This window comes from Anolis sagrei, chromosome 10 (genome assembly GCF_037176765.1).
Source record: "Anolis sagrei isolate rAnoSag1 chromosome 10, rAnoSag1.mat, whole genome shotgun sequence".
NCBI lineage: Eukaryota > Metazoa > Chordata > Lepidosauria > Squamata > Dactyloidae > Anolis > Anolis sagrei.
This window is the reverse complement of record NC_090030.1, coordinates 35,810,382-35,834,182: the sequence shown is the minus strand read 5'-3', so window position 1 is coordinate 35,834,182 and position 23,801 is coordinate 35,810,382. Positions and strand designations below refer to the sequence as shown.

At 48.1% G+C, this 23,801-nt stretch overlaps 1 protein-coding gene across 1 annotated transcript in view; it reads right to left on the bottom strand.

Annotated features, from left to right (window-relative positions):
• The window catches only part of CD99L2 (CD99 molecule like 2), a 102,656-nt gene that overhangs the window by 43,904 nt on the left and 34,951 nt on the right, over nt 1-23,801 (bottom strand). Inside the window, exon 2 of the mRNA XM_067471695.1 lies at nt 295-363. Coding sequence (XP_067327796.1) covers nt 295-363 — 69 coding nt within the window. The remainder of the gene's footprint in view (nt 1-294; nt 364-23,801) is intronic.

Below are 23,801 nucleotides of genomic sequence, written 5' to 3'. Positions count from 1 at the left end.
TCTAGGACACACCCACCCACAAAGAATGACAACAAAGACGACAACGACAAAATAATAGTAATAATAGTAGTAGTAGTAGTAGTAGTAGTAGTAATAGCTGCATCTTTGAGTGCTAAGCCTCTCAAAGGGGATCACTTGGCTTTAATATCCAGGATCCAGGAAGTAGCAGAAGCATCCCTTCCCAAGGAAAACACCACCCCGAAAACACGCCAATCCGTTCACAGCTTGCGTTCGCACGTTCCCTCTCGCACGCCCACTTCCATTCGCATGCACACCCAGAGCGAGCCGACTTACGCCTCTTTGTTGAAAGGACGTCATCATCCAGCGCGTCTTCTAAATTGAAGTCTAAGTCGTCGGCATAACCTGGGAACAAAGAACGAGTGTGAGTTTCACACTGCTCACCAACGCCGCATCACAATTAAATGCAGCAAGGTGGCATCTAATGCAGCAAATGCACCAAATGCAGCAAAATGTACCTTATCATTGCTATCTCATCCAATGGTTTGGTCAATGATATTAATGCAAAGAATGACAGAGAGACGCCGGTTCAAAGTGTAGTTTCCCATGAGAATGTTCCTACTGGGAGTTCCTACATCCTTATCTGTCGAAGCCTGGCAGAACACCGAAGGCCTTGGTCGAGCTGTCTGTTTTGGGGAATTTCCACCCGTCTGTCTATATGCTCATTAGTTTCTCCAGGTGCCAAGTTGTTTTCAAACCCCAAATCCTGGGAACTCTCTGGGGGCAATTCAGGGAGTAAACCATCAGCTCTCTGAAGCTCTAGGTGCTCTTCCTGCCTATGACAGGGAAAACCAGCTGATCCCTAACCCATCTAAAACACAGACATGTGCCTTTCACCTTAAGAACAGACAAGCATCCCGAGCTCTGAGGATGATGACCTGGGAAGGAATCCCACTGGAGCATTGCAGCGCACACAAATATCCGGGAGGAGTCACTCTGGACCGTGCTCTGACCTACAAGAAGCATTGCCTGAACATCAAGCAAAAAGTGGGCGCTAGAAACAATATCATACGAAAGCTGACTGGCACAACCTGGGGATCACAACCAGACACAGTGAAGACATCTGCCCTTGCGCTATGCTACTCTGCTGCTGAGTATGCATGCCCAGTGTGGAACACATCTCACCACGCTCAAACAGTGGATGTGGCTCTTAATGAGACATGGAGTGTCTGCGCCCTACATCACTGGAGAAATTACACTGCTTAGCGGGTATTGCACCACCTGACATCCGCCGGGAAGTAGCAGCCAATGGTGAAAGGACCAAGGCAGAGACATCTCCAGCTCATCCCCTGTTTGGGTATAAGCCAGCACGTCCATGACTTAAATCAAGACATAGTTTTCTTAGATCTACAGAGACACTCGCTGGAACACCCCAGCAAGCGAGAGTCCAAAAGTGGCAGGGGGTAGCAGCCAATAGTGAAAGGACCAAGGCAGAGACATCTCCAGCTCATCCCTTGTTTGGGTATCAGCCAGCACGCCAACGACTTAAATCAAGAAATAGTTTTCTTAGATCTACAGAGACACTCGCTGGAACACCCCAGCAAGCGAGAGTCCAAAGGTGGCAGGGGGTAGCAGCCAATAGTGAAAGGACCAAGGCAGAGACATCTCCAGCTCATCCCTTGTTTGGGTATCAGCCAGCACGCCAACGACTTAAATCAAGACATAGTTTTCTAAGATCTACAGAGACACTCGCTGGAACACCCCAGCAAGCGAGAGTCCAAAAGTGGCAGGGGGTAGCAGCCAATAGTGAAAGGACCAAGGCAGAGACATCTCCAGCTCATCCCCTGTTTGGGAATCAGCCAGCACGCCAACGACTTAAATCAAGAAATAGTTTTCTTAGATCTACAGAGACACTCGCTGGAACACCCCAGCAAGCGAGAGTCCAAAAGTGGCAGGGGGTAGCAGCCAATAGTGAAAGGACCAAGGCAGAGACATCTCCAGCTCATCCCCTGTTTGGGAATCAGCCAGCACGCCAACGACTTAAATCAAGACATAGTTTTCTTAGATCTACAGAGACACTCGCTGGAACACCTCAGCAAACGAGAGTCCAAAAGTGGCAGGCTCAAACCCAGAACCTCAATCAATGGCTGATACCCAATGAGAGACTCCCTCCTGGGCACACAGAAAACTGGGCGACTTGGAAGGCGCTGAACAGACTGCGCTCTGGCACGAGATACAGAGCCAACCTTGAGAAATGGGGCCACAAAGTGGAATCCTTGACATGTGAGTGCGGAGAAGAGCAAACCACTGACCACCTGCTGCGATGCAACCTGAGCCCTGCCACATGATGCACGATGGAAGTCCTCCTTGCGGCAACACCAGAGGCACTCCAAGGGGCCAGGTACCGGTCAAAGGACATCTCATCAACTACCAAGCTTGCAAAATTTGTGTTTTGCCTGTTTGTTTTGTTCTGTTAGAAATGTAATACAATTGACTGATTGCCCTGACATGACAAATGATTTAAATAAATTATTATTACATGTAATATAAATATATAATTATAATATATTATTAGTAGTAGTATTATATTGCATTATGTTGTAATATTATAAATATTGTATGTATATCTATATATATAAAAATGCTCTGTGCGTAATGAGTACCTTCAAAACAAAAGAACCAATGAACGAAATCACACCAAATTTGGCAACAAAACGTCTCACAACACAAGGAGTGACCATCACTCAAAAAATCATGATTTTGTTATTTGGGAGTTGTAGTTGCTGGGATTTATAGTTCACCTACAATCAAAGAGCATTCTGAACTCCACCAATGATGGAATTGAACCAAACATGGCACACAGTTCTCCCATGACCAACAGAAAATACTGGAAGGGTTTTGTGGGCATTGACCTTGAGTTTGGGAGTTGTAGTTCACCTACATCCAGAGAGCACTGTGGACTCAAACAATGATGGATCTGGACCAAACTTGGCACAAGCACTCAATATGCCCAAATATGAACACAGATGGTGTTTCTCCCATGACCAACAGAAAATACTGGAAGGGTTTCGTGGGCATTGACCTTGAGTTTGGGAGTTGTAGTTCACCTACATCCAGAGAGCACTGTGGACTCAAACAATGATGGATCTGAACCAAACTTGGCACAAGCACTCAATATGCCCAAATATGAACACAGATGGAGTTTCTCCCATGACCAACAGAAAATACTGGAAGGGTTTCGTGGACATTGACCTTGAGTTTGGGAGTTGTAGTTCACCTACATCCAGAGAGCACTGTGGACTCAAATAATGATGGAACTGGACCAAACTTGGCACAAGCACTCAATACGCCCAAATATGAACACAGATGGAGTTTGGGGGGGGGGGGGGCAGATCTTGACATTTGGGAGTTGTAGTCACTGGGATTCATAGTTCACCTACAATCCAAGAGCGTTCTGAACCCTACCAACGACATAATTGGGGCAAACTTCCCACACCGAACCCCCATGACCAACAGAAAATACTTAAGGCCATCCAGTCCAACTCCCTTCACCAGGGCAAGAAAACATAATCAAAGCCCTCCTGACAGAGAGCCATCCAGCCATAGAGATAGATAGATAGATAGATAGATATAGATATGATTCACACAGAGAGAGATATAGTATCATAGATTTGAAAGGGACCCTTAAAGAAGGACAATGATATGTTGCATGTTCCAGAGTGGGCAAACGAGACACTCTCCACATCAACACTGGCAAAGATACAGCAAGGAATACTGTTTACCCACAAGCAGAAAGATATTACATATATTAGAAACCAATACTTCCTCATTATTTCCCAGATCAACAGACTGGGCCACAGCAATGCATGGCAGGGGACAGCTAGTACCATATACTATATTATATGACATCTTCATAAAAGACTCCAAAAGAGATCCAGCTTCAAGAAAATGGGGACGATCAACATCAGAAGGGGTGTGTGCATAGAAAACCCATTCTACACCTTCCCAAAAGATGGTCCTGCTCCTCCTTTGCATGGCTAGGCCACAAGCACCCCTCTGATGCTCCATTTGGGTGCCTTTCCCCTCCGTCTCCTTCTCCTTTCTTTTGCTGCATGTTCATGACTCTTGACTTAAGGTCTGCATCTGTCTGGATGCATTCGTGATTCCACCTCTGTGAACCCAAAGAGTAATTACAACCCGTTGAGTTGGTTAAGTAATGCAACACCGCAACAACATTCAAATGGCTTTCCTTCCCGAATCCAACTGCTAAATGGATTTAGCCGCTGCCACCTGAGCTCCGTGCGCACCGTGAATACATCCCAGATTCAGCACACAAGGCTGGCATCGAGAGGGAAAGGCAACGGGACAGGAGGAACCGAGTGCAAGGTTTCCAATGTATGGGTCAAAGGAGAACTCAAACTTGTGCGCCAGCTGCGCCCGTACCTTGGGAAGTCGGACTTGGCCACGGTAGTCCACGCTCTGGTTACATCCCGGATTGATTACTGCAACGCGCTCTACGTGGGGTTGCCCTTGAAGACTGCCCGGAAGCTTCAGATGGTCCAGCGCTCGGCAGCCAGGTTGCTAACGGGAGCGGCACTCAGGGAGCACACCACTCCTCTGTTGCGCCAGCTCCACTGGCTGCCAATCTGCTACCGGGCACAATTCAAGGTGCTGGCGTTAGCCTATAAAGCCCTAAACGGTTCTGGCCCCGCTTACCTCTCCGAACGCATCTCCACCTATGAACCGACTAGAACATTAAGATCGTCTGGGGAGGCCCTGCTCTCGATCCCGCCTGCGTCACAGGCGCGCTTGGCGGGGACGAGAGACAGGGCCTTCTCAGTGGTGGCCCCTCGGCTATGGAATTTATTTATTTATTTGGTACACTTGTATACCGCTAATATCTCAGCCTATACGGCGACTCATTGCGGTTTACAGCATATTTAAAACTACAATATTCCAATTTAAATATAAAATTAACATATAAAATACATACATATACATACATAGTATTGGGCCACCAATACAGACCAGAACATCTCATAATTGAAGTCACAATCCAATTCGTTGTCCGAGATTGCTAATCCATGATCAAAACATCATCACGTTGGATTAGCCGAAAACTTGCTGGAACATCCCTTGCCGGCAGACATCAGACAGGCACCTTCGTTGCTGACGTTTCGGAGAATGGTCAAGACCTGGCTTTACGAACAAGCGTTTGGCTAGGCAATGCAACTAATTAAGGAAGACGGTAATTGAACAGAGGAACGGCACAACGACTATGAGAATGGATCTGACTTTAACGGAGGCGTTAACATGTATATGTTGTTTGTTGATTTGTCTTCTCTGATGTTAATTGTTGTGGAGCGACGTCGTCGTCCCTGTTGTTGTATTGCTGTGTTTTAATTGCACTGTAAACCGCATTGAGTCGCCTGTCAAGGGCTGAAAAATGCGGTATAAAAATGAAGCAAATAAATAAAATAAATAAATAAAGGGGGTGGAGCAATGCCCATAGTTTCTACATATGTGGGTGGCGACAAGAAATTCCATCAAACTTGGCAACAAATCTGGCACCTGGAGAGGACTGAAGTCGAACATGACCCCCCCCCCCCCCAATAAGAGATAGTAACTTATAGTTTTGCTAAGGGCAAGGGCATCAGGCTGGATAATAAGGATTAAGCCTTGGTCAATTTGGTATGTATCATTTAATCAAGGCTTTATGCCCTATGTCAGTGGTTCTCAACGTTCCTAATGCCACGACCCCTTAATACAGCACCTCACGTTGTGGTGACCCCCAACCATAAAATTATTATTATTGTTACTTCCTGATTGTAATTGTGTTACTGTTATGAATCATAATGTACAAATCTGAAATGCAGGATGTATTTTCATTCACTGGACCAAATTTGGCACAAATACCCAACGACAGTGCTCCATGCTGTCATGTCAGCCACATGACCTTGGAGGTGTCTATGGACAACACCGGCTCTTTGGCCTAGGAATTGAGCACCAAGTCCCAGAGTTGGACACAACTGGACTTAATGTCAGGGGAAAACTTTTACCTTACCTTACCTTACCCAATATGCCCAAATTTGAACACTGGTGAGGTTGGAGGGAGAATTATGTCATTTGGGAGTTGTAGGTGCTGGGTTTTATAGTTCACCTACAATCAAAGAGCATTTCGAACTCCACCAGTTATGGAATTGGACCAAACTTGGCACACAGAACTCCCACGACCAACGAAAAATACTGGAAGGGTTTGGTGGGCACTGACCTTGAGTTTTGGAGTTGTAGTTCACCTGCATCCAAAAAGCATTGCAGACTCAAACAATGATGGATCTAGACCAAACTTGGCACGGATACTCAATATGCCCCAATGTGAACACTGCTGGAGTCTGGGGAAAACAGACCATGGCATTTGGGAGCTACTGGGATATATAGCTCCCCTGCCATCAGAGCTTGGAAGGGTGCATGGGGGGTGGGAAGAAAGGCTCCCCCCCCTCCACACTCAGAAAGGCACGGGGGGCGGGCAGCCCTCCCTTGCCCAAACTGAAAGGGTCGGCAGCCATTTTGGCAGGCCGGGGCCAACCAAGGCAGCTTTGCGACCCCCCGAAAATGGCCCAACGACCCCCCGGGGGGTCGCGACCCCAGGTTGAAAACCACTGCCCTATTTTAATATGTTTATAGCAGAAGGTAACCAATTTATTACTGTAAGTCATGCCACAAAAGTATTTGAATTTTCCCACCTGAGGCACACCTGCGCTCCTGATGGTCCCCCATCTCACAAACAAGGGGCTCTCTTTCCCCCTCAGGGATATATTTCCCTTTATGGACCTTCCTATGAATCATATGAACTATGGACACTGGGGGAAGGTAGTTGGGTTTACTCTCTGTGTTATGATTTCTATATTTTCTCCTGTATTTCTATATTTCCCTTCATGTATTTGACCTTGCCCTGACCCTTTGGCCCCCTTCCCCTCTCCTTGGGGGAAATCTCCAAGGAAGCTGCCCTGCCTCTGGAAAAGCCATCAGCAATCGTGAAAAGACCCTTCTCTTTGGACATTCTTTGCATGGACAATAGTAAAGGAAATCCTTTTGACTTCGGAGTTGGGCCACCATTAGGATTTCCGCTCGGCAGACTTTTTAATCATATAACAATGGGGGGAATATGACCTTTTCCTCCAAGCCGTTTTTCTTTCAAATCTTTCCACTAAGGACATTCACAAAAGTTCCCCCTTTGTGCCCTATCTGATTGTAAGAGGAAAACCCGGATTAAGCCATCAATGCTTATCACAGACCCAACTCAGGACAATGAAGTGGCTTCTCTGGAAGGCCGATCCCCGGACTCGATAAGCCTAAGGACATTAAAACTCCATAATCCACTCCAGAATGCATTGTTTCCTTTCATCCCGCCTCCCTCCCTTCTGATTCATTGGAGCGTTGAGGCAGCAGGAGCCTCCTGATAGGCTCTGGCGCCCCGCGTAAGCCCTGTGATTGGCCCTGATTCATGGGGGACGGCCAAGCCTCCTCCCAGCTGTTTGCGCGTCAGCCAATCCCCTTCGAGCTGAGCAGGAGGGGGGAGTGGGAATTTTGAAACTCACAACTCTGTATTTTCTATAAAAATGGCCTTTACTTCTGTAACCACATGCTCTGCTTGGCGAATTGTTGCCACTCTGCATCCTTTTCAGCTGAATTAAGGGAGCGGAAATGGTTACCATTTTCTAATGTTTATTAGCTGAATAGCTAATAAACCTTGATGGCTTTTCTTCAACTTGGTGAGACCTTTCATTGGGAAAATCAGGGAAAAATATTGGGTGCTTCTGTCTTGCCAGGGAAAAAGAACTCTTTGATGAGTCTAATTGGTCTCTGCCTCCTGGCAAAGACCCCTAAATTCTCAATTTCAGGACCAGTGGCAACAGAGCAAGTGGTGTACAGGTGGCACTCCTATTTATTTATTATTTATTATTTACTTTCTCGTATGCTTCTCCGAAGGTGTTTAGAGTGGCATACACAAACATACACACACACACATACGATAAGCTCAGCCTGTCGTTGAACATCGAGAAAACCAAAGTGCTCTTCCAGAAGTCACCAGCCAACCTCTCTCCAATGCCAGAGATACAGCTTGATGGTATAACATTAGAAAATGTTGGCCATTTCCCTCCCTTGGCAGCCACCTCTTCACCAAAGTCAACATTGAAACTGAAATACAACACCGCCTGAGCTCTGCGAGTGCAGCATTTTTCCGAATGAAGCTGAGAGTGTTTGAGGACCGGGACATCCATAGGGATACCAAGGGGCTTGTTTATAAAGCTGTTGTCCACCCAACCCTGCTATACACCTGTGAGACGTGGACTGCCTACAGATGTCACATACAACTCCTGGAATGCTTCCATCACCGCTGCCTCCGGAAAATCCTATAAATCTCTTGGGAAGACGGGCAGACAAATGTGAGCGTGCTGGAAGAAGCAAAGACCACCAGCATTGACAGGATGGTCCTCCGCCATGAACTCCGCTGGACTGGCCATGTTGTCCGGATGCCCGACCACCGTCTCCCAAAGCAGTTGCTCTACTCCGAACTCAAGAACGGAAAATGGAATGTTGGTGGGCAGGAAAAGAGATTGAAAGATAGGCTCAAAGCCAACCTTAAAAACTCTGGCATAGACACTGAGAACTGGGAAGCCCTGGCCCTTGAGTGCTCCAGCTGGAGGTCAGCTGTGACCAGCAGTGCTATAGAATTTGAAGAGCACAAATGGAGGGAGAAGGAGAGAAACATGCCAAGAGGAAGGCATATCAAGCCAACCCCGACCAAGACTGCTTTCCACCTGGAAACTGATGCCCTCACTGCGGGAGAACATGCAGGTCAAGAATAGGGCTCCACAGTCACCTACGGACCCACCACTACACCGATCTTGGAAGACTATCCTACTTGGGCAACGAGGGAGTGCCTATGTAAGTAAGTCGGTCTTTACGCCCTCCCCTTGCTCGCTCACTACTCACCAGGCTGATGCTCCGGTGGCAAAACCAGGACTCAGCCTGGTGAGTAGCAAGGAAAGAAAACCACGAAACAGCGAGTCCGCAAAAAGCGAACCGCGAAGTAGCAAGGGAACACTGTAAAAGCATTTTGAGGACCCTCACCAAAAACATAACCCCCAGGCATTGGCCTCCAACCCTCATAGCGGGGCTGACTGTCCCTTAAGCAAGGTCTTCCTTTGTCTTGAGCTAAAACCGTATCTTTCGCTGAATTGTGGTTCGCTGTGAAACAAGACACAATTGTTCTTCCATAAAATAAAATAAATACGAACACATCAGCAGGAAAAACTGGATGAAAACGCAACCTGAATGCCTATCTCCATTCGTAGGATCAATAAAAAGTGTAAGCCTAGTTGATGGGAAGATCCTAAGTGTGCATTTGTATTCAAGGGCAGTTCCTTCCTCTCCTTTTTGCTTCCTTCCCTGTCTCCGTGATTAAATACACGTTAAGGGCACTGATTCATTACACTCCAAGGTGATACAATTAACACACTTGCTTTTTAACACAGGCTGTGGAGCAAAGGGATTCAACGGCACCACACAAAGGAATGATATGGGCGTTTTTTACAATTCGAGATGCATTTTGTTGAAAGGGACGCTTGTTTACCTGCTCATTTGCATGAATTCTTTCTGATTCGGCACACACAAAGAGGGGGAAATCCCTGGGCTGTTCCCAAAACACACCGGCATGCAAGCAAACAGAATGCTAACAACCAGGGGCGGCTCATCCATTACGCGAAGTAAGCGGTCGCAGAACACTTTTTTTGCCAGGGGTGCAGAGGCGCCTCTGTAAATGCCCCTCGACCGCCACTTGAGGAGCCCCCCCCCCCCCTCAGCTCACAACAGCCCTAGCAGTTCGGGGGGAGCCTCGGCTTTCCTGCCTCGCTGCCGGGCGATCCTCTTCCCAAAGGGGCCGGCCCTTGAGCCTCGCCTAGCCCCTCTCGTTCCTGCTCCACCCGGCCACCGGGTATGCGAGCAGAGCCGGCGCTCAATCGTTCTCCGCGTTCGATCCCTTCCCCATGACCGGCTCCCTTTCCCGATCCCCCGGCGCCCCACCCGCCTCCTCTCCTCTCCCCAATCCACGGGTGGGCCAAGGGGCGGAGCCGCCAAGCGTGCGCACCAAAAGTCGCCTCTTCTCCTGACTTTCTCTTCAGCCATTGGGACCGAGAGAGAGAGAGAGAGAGAGAGAGAGAGCCCCTCCGGCTGGCGGTATCTCCCACCTCTGCTCCCTCCTTTGTTTTTGCGCCTACCTTCAGGAAAGGTGGGCATCTCCACCTCTGTCTCTGTCTCTGTCTCTCTCTCTTGGTCCCAATGGCTGAGGAGAAAGTTAGGAGAAGAGGTGACTTTTGGGGCACACGCCGGGGTCTTCAGGCACGCCTCCGGACCGAGAGAGAGAGAGAGAGAGGTGGAGATGCCCACCTTTCCTGAAGGTAGGCACAAAAACAAAGGAGGGAGCGGAGGTGGGAGATACCTCCAGCCGGAGGGGCTCTCTCTCTCTCTCTCTCGGTCCCAATGGCTGAGGAGAAAGTCAGGAGAAGAGGTGACTTTTGGGGCACACGCCGGGGTCTTCAGGCACACCTCCAGACCCAAAGCGGGCCAGGCAAGGGAGCAAGTGCGGCAAGTGTAGTTACTGGGATGTATAGTTCACCTACAATCAAAGAGCATTCTGAACTCCACCCATGATGGAATTGAACCAAATATGGCACACAGAACTCCCACGACAAACAGAAAATATATATCAATGATTGGTTGGGGGGGGGGGGCGCGTCAAAATACTGTTTGCTTACCATTGAAAATTACCTAGGGCTACCTCTGCTAACAACGCATCGGATACCAACAGTCGAACTCCTGAACGGAGAGTTCTTTGCAAAAATTGCAACCCTGGAAGACTTTGCTCCAGAAGGAAGGGGGATTTTCCCACCTCTCAAAAGATTAGTGTGTGCCGTCACACCCAGGCGCCTTCAAAATAAAACTGTGATGTGCTGTTCTCTTTGTCTGAGCGGACCGCTGGGATCTTTCTTTAGAAGCTCAAATTTTCTGAGTAACTGAGTCCACTTCAGGTAGGTAAAGTTTGTCCCCTGACATTGTCCAGTCATGTCTGACTCTGGGGTGTGGTGCTCATCTTCATTTCTAAGCCGAAGAGCCAGCGTCATCCATAGACACCTCCAAGGTCATGTGGCCGGCATGACTGCGTGGAGTGCCGTTACCTTCCCACCGGAGCGGTACCTATTGATCTAGTCACATTTGCATGTTTTCGAACTGCTAGGTTGGCAGAAGCTAGGGCTGACAGCAGAAGCTCACGCCGCTCCCCGGAATCGAACCTGCGACCTTTCGGTCAACAAGCTCAGAAGCTCAGCGCTTTAACCCACTGCGCCACCGGGGGCTCCACTTCAGGTAAGGAACACCAAACAAAGTACGAGGGGTATTTTCTAAGTAAGGTCCGTTGGAACATAAGTACACAACGAAAGTTTATTTCAAAAAAGTAAATTTATTTTCAGAAAGTACATACTTCACTCTATTTTTCGACATAGTTGCCAAGTTTGTTCAAACACTTATCATACCTCTGAACCAATTTTAAAATACCCTCTTCATGAATCCTCGCTTCAACTGCAGCCACCAAATCGTCTGTAATCAAAGAAGGGCGGCCGGAGCGCTCCTCATCGTGGACGTTGTCACGGCCATCTTTGAATTGTCGTACCCACTTACGCACTTGGCGTTCACTCATAACAGTATCACCGTACACTTCACAAATCTGTCGATGGATTTCCGCAGCAGGCAGGTTCCTTGCTGACAAAAACCGTCTCACTGAGCGAAACTCACATGCGGAGGGTGAGTTGAGAGTCTTAAACGTTTTCAAAGCACAGAACAGAACCGTACAGGTGAGCTACAGAGCGGAAACTGAGCACAGTTGTTCCCGAGGCATGCCGGTACACAACGCACACGCTCGTTGTGGTATGCGCGCAAACTACTCGTGTCTACAACAAAACGGACCTTACTTAAAAAATACCTCTCATATTTATTTCCAAAGTCCCTGCAGACTTGGCACAGTTCATCAAAGTTACAAACAGTCAATTGGTAAAGCATAGAGATGAGTTTTCCCTTCCTCCGAAAAGTGAAAAGAATCCTGGAATCCTTAACCCTAACCCTGAGCTCCTATGGTCAGAAAAAAGCAGGTTTTTCCCCTATTTCTCAAAGTTAGCTTTGGAGGCAAATGCTCAATACTATCTATCTAACTCAATCGTTCTTTCTCAATAAACTCAATACTCAATATTTTCTCGATAGCAGTGGTTCTCAACCTTCCTAACGCCGCGACCCCTTAATACACTTCCTCATGTTGTGGTGACCCCCAACCAGAACCCTAACATTATGAATTGCTATGTATGGGCTGGGAAGAAACCCCGCAATGGATGGGCCTTGGGGGTCCCTTCTAAATCAATAGGGGAAGCATCGTAATTAGTTTAGAAGCTGGATGGTCATCTGTCAGGAGAATTTTGATGGTGCCCTTCTGCCTGGAAGGAAGGGGTTAGACTAGATGGCCCTTGGGGGTCCCCTCCAACTCTAGGATTCTATGAAAATGTAGAATGGGTTAATATTCGTTTCTGTTGGTTAATATGAGAGGCATTGGCCTTGCGTTTGGGAGTTGTAGTTCACCTACATCCAGGGAGCACTGTGGACTCAAACAATGATGGATCTGGACCAAACTTGGCAAGGATATTCAATATTCTCAAATGTGAGCACTGGTGGAGTTTGGGGAAAATAGAATCTTGACATTTGGGAGTTGTAGTTGCTGGGATTTATAGTTCACCTACAATCAAAGAGCATTCTGAACCCCCTTGCAACCCCCCCAGGGGTCCCGAACCCCAGGTTGAGAAACACTGAGCTAGACAAATGGTCGGGAGCTTACTCCGACCCGGGCTGGCTCCGATCTCATGACTTTTGGGTCAGTGGTGATTTTAATGCAGATGACTGCCAACCAGCTGCGCCACAACCCGGTCCAACCCCTGAGACTACAACTCTCTCAGGGGTTGGGGAGTCCAAAAAGTAATTTTTCCAAACTTTGGCTATCTTCATGTGCTCAAAACACACACCTGGGAAACTGCAAGAGGTAGGAGAGCAGATTCCTCTCCAACTTTTATCCCGGAACCCTATGTAGCCTTGGTGTTCCTCCTCCTTGCCTTTCCCCAAGCAGTACCTCCACGATTGCCGCTGTTGCCAAACGGTCCCAATCCTGCGCTGCTTCTTCCAGCTCCCATCTCCGCTTGCCGGGCAAACCTACTCGCGTCTTCCTTCTTGAGCAAACTCTCCAAGACGGATTCCTCCGGGGACTTCTATCTGGACTTTGTTGCCTCTTTGCAATGCGTCGCAAGGCCGCCCCTTTCGCTCCCGGTTTAGGGCAGAACCTTGTAAACAAGGTCTTCCCACGTCACAGTCTTGCGTCACGTCAAGGCAAACGCCTCGCGCACTCTCTGCCACCGTCCAAATTCAGAGGTGGACACATGTATGACGTGCATCTTGATCTATGAATCTATGCTTTTCAACATCTACATGAAACTGCTGGGAGAGGTCATCCGCAGTTTTGGAGTTGGATACCATCTCTATGCAGATGACACACAACTCTACTACTCTTTTCCACCAAACTCCAAGGAAGCCCCTCGGGTGCTGGACGAGTGCCTGGTCAATGTGTCTATCTGGATGAGGAGGAACAGGCTGAAGATCAATCCTGACAAGACAGAGGTCCTCCTGGTCGATCGTAAATCTGATCAGGGTATAGGGTGGCAACCTGTGCTGGACGGGGTTACACTCCACCTGAAGTCACAGGTCCGCAGTTTGGGTGTCCTCCTGGATTCATCGCTTACGCTTGAGGCTCAGGTGTCGGCGGTGACCGGGAGGGCCTTTGCACAATTGAGACCGCGTGAAGGCGGATCTGGTCGGGGTGGTCCATGCCTTAGTCATCTCCAGATTGGACTACTGTAATGCGCTCTACGTGGGGCTGCCCTTGAAAACGGCCAAGAAATTCCAACTGATCCAACAGGTGGCAGCCAGGTTGTTAACTGATGCTCCTTACAGGAAGCGATCAACCTTTCTGTTTAAGGAGCTCCATTGGCTGCCATTCTGGTTGCTTCTAGAGGCTGCTAACACGGTTGAGCAATGACCCCTCACAAACTAATATCCAGGGGCGGCTCGTCCATTATGCAAAGTAAGCGGTCGCAGAACACTTTTTTTTTTGCCAGGGGTGCAGAGGCACCTCTGTAAATGCCCCTCGACCGCCACTTGAGGAGCGCCCCCTCTGCTCACAACAGCCCTAGCAGTCCGGGGGGAGCCTCGGCTTTCTTGCCTCGCTGCCGGGCGATCCTCTTCCCAAAGGGGCCGGGCCCTTGAGCCTCGCCTCGCCCCTCTCGTTCCTGCTCTACCCGGCCACCGGGTGTGCGAATGGAGCCGGCGCTCAATCGTTCCCCGCGTTTGATCCCTTCCCCATGACCGGCTCCCTTTCCCCATCCCCCGGCGCTCCACCCGCCTCCTCTCCTCTCTCCAATCCGCAGGTGGGCCAAGGGGCGGAGCCTCCGTGCCTGGCCCGCTTTGTGTCCAGAGGCATGTCTGAAGACCGCAGCATGCGCACCAAAAGTCGCCTCTTCTCCTGACTTTCTCTTCAGCCATTGGGACCAAGAGAGAGAGAGAGAGAGAGAGAGCCCCTCCGGCTGGTGTTATCTCCCACCTCCGCTCCCTCCTTTGTTTTTGCGCCTACCTTCAGGAAAGGTGGGCATCTCCACCTCTCTCTCTCTCTCTCTCTCTCTCTCTCTCGGTCCCAATGGCTGAAGAGAAAGTCAGGAGAAGAGGAGACTTTTGGTGCACACGCCGGGGTCTTCAGGCACACCTCCGGACCCAAAGCGGGCCAGGCAAGGGAGCAAGTGCGGCAAGTGTAGTTACTGGGATGTATAGTTCACCTACAATCAAAGAGCATTCTGAACTCCACCAATGATGGAATTGAACCAAATATGGCACACAGAACTCCCACGACGAACAGAAAATATATATCAATGATTGGGGGGGGGGGGGGCAAAATACTCTTTGCTTACCATTGAAAATTACCCAGGGCCGCCTCTGATTGGATATCACATCGTAAGTACAAATGTAACTAATTTGATCTGACGTACGACGACTAACAAAAAATCGCCCAGCCCTAATAACCACAGAAGGCACTTCCTTAAGGTGCTGCTTCTCTTCCATCTGGAAATTGTGTGAGCAGAAACAGCAGAAAAGGGGGAGCAGTCGGCTCCGAAGTGCTTTGGCTCAGCCTCCCGTCTTTGTCAGAGGCAGCCTCTCCTCTCGGCAGCCAAACAAGCTCCTCCGTCCAGACCGCGCCGTCAGCCACAAAGGAAGCTGTGACAGGAACAGCCATTGCACTGGCAATTTGAGAAAGAGGCCCTTTTCAAAGGCGTCTCGCCACGCCTCGCCTCCCCAGATTCCGTCTTGCAGCTTTGCACAATGCTCCTTTGCCAAGTCTGGGGACACAGCAACAGCTGCCGTTTGGCAATTCATGGGAACAGAAGCAGCTTGGCGTCCCGCCACCCCCAATCTGTATGGACCGAATTCAACCAAGCAGGGCAAAAAGTCACCAGAGGTTTGGCATCCTCCTTGGAGAGGGGTCGCGATGGCTTGAAAGAAGGATCGCACACTTGTTTAGCAGAAGTGCCTTTGTTTCCCTCTCGAGATGGAGACACGCACACTCTTTCATAGAATCCGAGAATCAAAGAGTTGGAAGAGACCTCCTGGGCCATCCAGTCCAACCCCATTCCACCAAGAAGCAGGAATATTGCATTCAAATCACCCCTGACAGATGGCCATCCAGCCTCTGTTTTAAAGCCTCCAAAGAAGGAGCCTCCACCACACCCTGGGGCAGAGAGTTCCACTGCGGAACAGCTCTCACAGTCAAGAAGTTCTTCCTAATGTTCAGATGGAATCTCCTTTCAGCCTGAGGCTGTTAGGAATTGTGGGATAAGTGTCACTGTGGTTTCAGGAAGTGAGTGAAGGTACTGGAAGTCCCATCATCCATCGTCCGTCCTCCTCCAAACGGCATCGGGATGTAGAGTTGTTCATGGGGGCTCTGTGTGCCAAGTTTGGTCTTGATCGGACATTAGATGAGGGTTGCAGCAGTCTTTGGAAGGGAGTGGAGGTATTTGAAGTCCCATCATCCATGGTCTGTCCTCCTCGAAAGAGTGGGTAATGGGGACTCTGTGTGCCAAGTTTGGCCTTGATCAGTCATTGGCGAGGGTCTCAGTGGTCTTAGGAAGTGAGTGAAGTGACTGCAAGTCCCATCATCCATTTCCAATTTTTTTGAAGTACAAAACACCTGGAGGCCCCAATTTGGCCCAAGCCTGATACTCACGGTCAGAGGCAGACCTAGGTAATTTTCAACGGTAAGCAAACAGTATTTTGGTGCCTCCCCCCCCCCCACCAATCATTGATATGGAGCAGGAATGAGAGGGGCTAGGCGAGGCTCAAGAGCCCGGCCCCTTCGGGAAGAGGATTGCCCAGCAGTGAGGTAAGGAAGCCGAGGTTCCCCCAGGACTGCTAGGGCTGTTGTGAGTCGAGGGAGCGGGTGCTCACCAATGCTTCCTCTTCATCCTGGAAAGAAGTGACAAGTGGAGTGCCATCCACAGTGTTCCCCCCTGGGCCCGGTCCTGTTCAACATCTTGATTAATGACTTAGATGAAGGGCTAGAAGGCATGATCATCAAGTTTGCAGACAACACCAAATTGGGAGGGAGAGCCAAGACTCCAGAGGACAGGAGCAGGATTCAAAACGATCTTGACAGATTAGAGAGATGATTGGCCAAAACTCACACAATGAAGTTCAACAGTGACAAATGCAAGATACTCCACTTAGGCAGAAAAAACAAAATGCAAAGATACAAAATGGGGGAGAATGCCTGGCTCGAGAGCAGTACGTGTGAAAAAGATCTTGGAGTCCTCGTGGACAACAAGTTAAACATGAGCCAACAATGTGATGTGGCGACAAAAAAAGCCAATGGGATTTTGGCCTGCATCAAGAGGAGCCTAGTGTCTAGATCCAGGGAAGTCATGCTCCCCATGCTCTATTCCGCCTTGGTTAGACCACTTAACCTGGAATATTGTGTCCAATTCTGGGCACCACAATTCAAGAGAGAGATTGACAGGCTGGAATGTGTCCAGAGGAGGGCAACTAAAATGATCAAAGGTCTGGAGAACAAACCCTATGAGGAGCAGCTTAAGGAGCTGGGAATGTTTAGCCTGAAGAAGAGAAGGCTGAGAGGAGATATGATGAGGGCCATGGATAAATATGTGAGAGGAAGTCACAGGGAGGAGGAGGGAGCAAGCTTGTTTTCTGCTTCCCTGGAGACTAGGACGTAAGGGAACCATGGCTTCAAACTACAAGAGAGGAGATTCCATCTGAACATTAGGAAGAACTTCCTGACTGTGAGAGCCGTTCAGCAGTGGAACTCTCTGCCCCGGAGTGTGGTGGAGGCTCCTTCTTTGGAAGCTTTTAAACAGAGGCTGGATGGCCATCTGTCAGGTGTGATTTGAATGCAACATTCCTGCTTCTTGGTAGAATGGGGTTGGACTGGATGGCCCAGGAGGTCTCTTCCAACTCTTGGATTCTAGGATTCTATAATTTTATGATCTTCAAGTGGCGGTCGAGGGGCATTTACAGAGGCACCTCTGCACCCCTGGCAAAAAAGTGTACCGCAACCGCTTACTTTGCGTAATGGACGAGCCGCCCCTGCTCACGGTAGAGGTAATACACGTTCACTGCCATGACTCAATGCAATGGAATCGTGGGAGTTGTAGTCTGACAAGCTCTATGCAAAAGACAACTGGTGCTTCACCAAACTACAACTCCCAGGACCCCTTAGTATTGAGCTTTGGCGGTGAAAGTGGTGCCAAACTGAATTAATTCTGCAGTGGAGGTCTCTCATCCATAGAATTTCACCAGACAGTAAACAACAAGGAATTTGGGGTTCTACACTTTTGGCTTGAGCCTCATCCACCACTGAAACTGTCTCCAAAACTGATTTTGGTCCTTGGGCTGGAAGATGTTCCTCATCCTTCCTCACATCATAAATCCGCAGAAGCTTCAGGCAGCTCCATTTTGAATATGGAGAGAAAAGATGAACAACCGCAAAGGAACTGGGTGTTGTAGTTCAGCCTGTGATTGTGTCTGATATTGATGGGGATGATGGTTTTCCTGGTCCAGTGCCTGATGTCAATGGGGATGAGGGTTTTCTTGGTCATGAGTCAAGCCCAGGCCTTGCTGAGAGGCCTGAGACCTCCCATGAATGGAGTGCTTCTCCTGTAGATTCCCAAGGTCAAATTCCTGGGAGAGGCCCACAGCAGCCTTTCTCTGAGAGACTGTCTTCTGAGGATGATTTGTCAGGAGCAGAATTTAAGGAGATTGAAGATCATAGAATCATAGCGTTGGAAGAGACCTCACGGGCCATCCAGTCCAACCAACCCCCTGCCAAGAAGCAGGAAAATTGCATTCAAAGCAGATAGAAGACAAGACTTTTGTAAACTAAGACAAAGTTCTCAAGATCACCGAAGGTCAGCCCATCTACTAGAAAAGAGAGATACGAAATCCTTATGTGTTTGTAAAGGCCGATGGAATGCTTTCCTTTCGCTTCATGGGACAGGGAAAGCTTTATATGATACGGGAAAGGATTTCAGCTCAGTCTCGTCAACGTTGAATTTTCATGATGGTCTTTATGTTTTATATATTTTGGACTATTAAAACAGCCAGGAAGTAAGTGCTGTTTTAATTAAATAGTTTTATACAAACTGGGTTTTTGTTTGGTTCATCTCTGCCTCTGTAAAGGCAGAGCTTTGGCATCGTGACAGGATACAACACTGGGGAATCTAGTTTGCTACCCTGATCACAAACAGTATCCCCCCCAAATAATATTCACAATTAAAACCTTCAGCTATTTAATCCATCAACCAAAGCATCACTTAGTGAAATCAATCAAGGAGCAGTTTTAATCAATGGGCGAAGCAACAAAGTATACTCCTTTCCTATTAAAGCCCATTATAGTTCAGATTTGTGTCTCCGGGGGAAGAAAAACATTAAAAAAACAGCCTTCTAAGAATGTGAAGCATAATTTTTCTTTCTAAACTATGAAATTACGTTATGCATCCTTCAATACGTATCAGGAAGGCAAGCGCACTGAGGTTTTGAGAAGACGCCGATCTATTTTAAAGTAATCAATCCCTTCACGAAAGTTGACAGACAAGTGATTAATCATGGAAAAATGCTACAATAATAATTATCTGGCTTGTATGGCTGTATCGGAGGCATCTAGGTAGTAGCTGCTGAGGGTGATTATTACCCATTTCGGCATTGCTCATTGTGCTGTTGCACGCTGGGCCTGTGGCAATATCTATTTGCAGGACGTGCTTTCTGTATGCCCAACGGGACGCCGGGGTGCCTCAGCTGAAGGGCCCTTGGGTTTCCCACCACAAAGTTCTGTAGAAGCTTAAAGTAAGTTTATTATTTTATTTATTTATTTATTTATTTATTTATTACTGCGCTTGTATACCGCTGTTTCTCAGCCTACATTGGCGACTCAACGCGGTTTACAACACTACAATAATCAACAATATTCAATATAAAAAGCATAAAAACACATACATAATATACAATATTGGGCCACCAATATCGAACCAATGCATCTCTTAACTAAAAACGCAGTCCAATTTCATCGTCTGTGATTACCAGTCTTTGATCATCAGATTCATTGCACCGAGTTAACCGAATGCTTGTTCGAACATCCATGTCTTCAGTCTTTTTCGAAACACCATCAGCGAGGGGGCTGATCTTACCTCTATGGGGAGGGCGTTCCAAAGCCGAGGGGCCACCACAGAAAAGGCCCTGTCTCTCGTCCCCGCCAGCCGCACCTGTGAAGCAGGTGGGATAGAGAGCAGGGCCTCCCCAGAAGATCTTAGGGTCCTGGTGGGCTGATAGGCCGAGATACGTTCAGATAGATAAGTTGGGCCAGAACCATTTAGGGCTTTAAAGGCCAACGCCAGCACTTTGAATTGGGCCCGGTAGCAAATCGGCAGCCAGTGGAGCTGGCGCAACAGAGGAGTAGTATGCTCCCTGAGTGCCGCTCCTGTTAGCAACCTGGCTGCCAAACGCTGGACCATTTGAAGCTTCTGAGCAGTCTTCAAAGGCAACCCCACGTAGAGAGCGTTGCAGTAGTCAAGACGGGATGTAACCAGAGCGTGGACTACCGTGGCCAAGTCAGACTTCCCAAGGTACGGTCGCAGTTGGCGCACAAGTTCAACAAAGTTCTTTATTGGTGCTTAATAGGCTTGGTTGATCTGGTTCAGAAGCTTCTAAAATCAGAATGAATTCGTATTAAAATGACTGTTGAAACAATTTTAAGTGAAACTCTGTATTTTAAGTGGAAAAGTTGGGGCTCGCCTTATAAAGCTATCAGAGTCATTTTTTTATAAAGCTATCAGGCACTGTGTGTGTATATGTTTGTTATATGGCTTATTTCTACTTTTATAATTTTAATGGGAAATACTTGTTATTCTATGTTCTGTTTTAGATAGGAGCCTAGTAGGCTTGGTCGATTTTGTTTGGAAGCTTCTAAAATCGGAATTAATTCGGATTAAATTGACTTCTGAAACAATTTCTGGTTACATCCCGGATTGATTACTGCAACGCGCTCTACGTGGGGTTGCCCTTGAAGACTGCCCGGAAGCTTCAGATGGTCCAGCGTTCGGCAGCCAGGTTACTAACGGGAGCGGCACTCAGGGAGCATACCACTCCTCTGCTGAGCCAGCTCCACTGGCTGCCAATCTGCTACCGGGCACAATTCAAGGTGCTGGCGTTAGCCTATAAAGCCCTAAACGGTTCTGGCCCTACTTACTAGGCCTGGGTAACAACGGAAAAATTTGTTTCTAAAATCGATTCGTTTTTTGGGGGGGTTTGCGTTTTGTTATTTAAAATAATTACAAATTTTTCCTTTAAAAAAGTTCGATATTTACGAAATTTCGTAAATGTGAAAAAAATTACAAAACAATAACGAATCGATTTCCGAAACAATAACGAATCGATTCGTTAATGGCGGACGCGACCGCGCAATACGCTAAAAAACCTCCAAATGGGACAGGGGGAACTTCTGAAGCTTAATTAAACCAAAAACAACTATAAAAACCCCTAGAAAACCAAAAACAACTATAAAACTTGCCCCAGACATGCGGAAATAATAACGAAACAACCTCAAAACGATAACGAAACGAATATAATAACAAAATACAAAACATTTACGAAACGATTTAAAAATTCGTTTTTTTAAAAAATTGCTCCAGATTGGTTCGTTATCGTTTTGTAATTGAAAAATTAACGAATTTTTTAACGAATTACGAATTAACGAAACGAAACCGCCCAGCCCTACTACTTACCTCTCCGAACGCATCTCCACCTATGAACCGACGAGGACGTTAAGATCGTCCGGGGAGGCCCTGCTCTCGGTCCCGCCTACGTCGCAGGCGCGGCTGGCGGGGATGAGGGACAGGGCCTTCTCGGTGGTGGCCCCTCGGCTATGGAATGCCCTACCCATAGACATCAGGCAGGCCCCTTCGTTGCTGGAGTTCCGGAGGAGGGTCAAGACGTGGCTCTATGAACAGGCGTTCGGTCAACAAGGCAACTGAACTCATGAAGACGGCATAAATGAACAAAGGAATGGTAGAAGGATTACGAGAATGGAATCTGATTTTACTGAGGCGTTGATGACCATGTTGTGTTGTCTTGTATTGTCTGTCGTGTATGTTGTGTTTTAATTTAATTGTTATTGTTAGATAAATTGCACTGTAAACCGCATTGAGTCGCCGATTTAGGCTGAAAAATGCGGTATAAAAATAAAGCAAATAAATAAATATAATTTTCGAGCTATGCTGGAATAGTGTGAGAAGTAATTACCAAATGAAACAATTTACCCATTTTGTGGAATTATTTTCGGATGTCTGGTGCAAACTTTACAATCTCGCAGTTTCCCTGGCCTCCCTGGCGACAAGCGGCGATGTGGAAGGGTGAGGTGGCCGCCCACCTCATTCCCCTGCCATCCTTCGCCCTTCGCAGTCAAACAGGGAAGGGAAACGATGAGATTTTAAACTAACAGGGGGGAGGGGCACCTTCCATTAATGAAGTAAACGAAGCTATTCAGATTTTTGCTATTTCTGATCTTTTTTTCAAGAAAAATTGAGAAATAATTTTCAAATCGAAACACCAGTGCCCCCTATATACGAAACGAGTTTAGAACCATTTTTTTCTTGATCAATCAAGCCTAGTGCTTAAATCTTCGACAAACGAATTAAATACAGTATGAGATGTTATCTCTATGCAGATGATGTCCAAATCTGTCACTCCTTCTCACCTGTCACCAAGGAGGCTGTCCAGACCTTGAATTGGTGTCTAGCTGCTGTGTCGGACTGGATGAGAGCTAACACATTGAAATTGAATCCAGACAAGACAGAGGTCCCACTGGTCAGTCGTAAGGCCAAACAGGGCATAGGGTTACAGCCTGTGTTAGACGGGGTCGCACTCCCCCTGAAGACAATGCAGGTTCGCAGCTTGGGAGCGATCCTGGACTCACCGCTGAGCCTGGAACCCCAGGTCTCAGCGGTGGCCGGGAGAGCTTTTGCGCAATTAAAACTTGTGCGCCAGCTGCGCCCGTACCTTGGGAAGTCGGATCTGGCCACGGTGGTCCATGCTCTTGTCACATCCCGGTTGGATTACTGCAACGCACTCTACGTGGGGTTGCCTTTGAAGACTATGTGGGGTTGCCTCTGCTGCACCAGCTCCACTGGCTGCCGATCTGCTACCGGGCCCAATTCAAAGTGCTGGCGTTGGCCTTTAAAGCCCTAAACGGTTCTGGCCCAACTTACCTATCCGAACGTATCTCGGCCTATCAGCCCGCCAGGACCCTAAGATCTTCTGGGGAGGCCCTGCTCTCTATCCCGCCGGCTTCACAGGTGCGGCTGGCGGGTACGAGAGACAGGGCCTTTTCTGTGGTGGCCCCGCGGCTATGGAACGCCCTGCCCTTGGAGGTAAGATCAGCCCCTTCATTGATGATATTCCGAAGAAGATTGAAGACCTGGATGTTTAAGCAGGCATTTGGTTAACCCAATGCAACGAATGGTAACTGACTAAAGGACTGGCAACATGGATGACGAACTGGATCACGTTTTTAGTTAAGAGTCGAACTGGATTGGTATTGATGTATGAATTGTGTTTTTATGTTTTTTACGTTTTTTATGCTTTTAACTGTATACTGTTGATTGTTATATTATGTTGTAAACCGCGTTGAGTCGCCGGCTAGGCTGAGAAACGGCGGTATATAAATATAGCAAATAAATAAATAAAATAAATAAATAAGACTGCTCGGAAACTCCAACTAGTCCAGCGGGAGGCAGCCAGATTGCTCACCGGAGCGGCATACAGGAAGCATACCACCCCCCTGTTGTGCCAGCTCCACTGGCTGCCGATCCAATTCCGAGCACAATTCAAGGTGCTGGTTTTGACCTACAAAACCCTTTACGGTTCCGGCACAGTGTATCTGTCCGAACGCATCTCCCTCTACAGCCCACCTCGGAGTTTAAGATCTTCTGGGGGGGCCGTGCTCTCGACCCCGCCACTGTCACAAGTGAGACTGGCGGGGACGAGGAGCAGGGCCTTCTCAGTGGTGGCCCCCCACCTGTGGAACTCACTCCCCGGGGAGATCAGATCAGCAACTTCCCTTCTCTCATTTAGGAAAAAGCTGAAAACCGGGC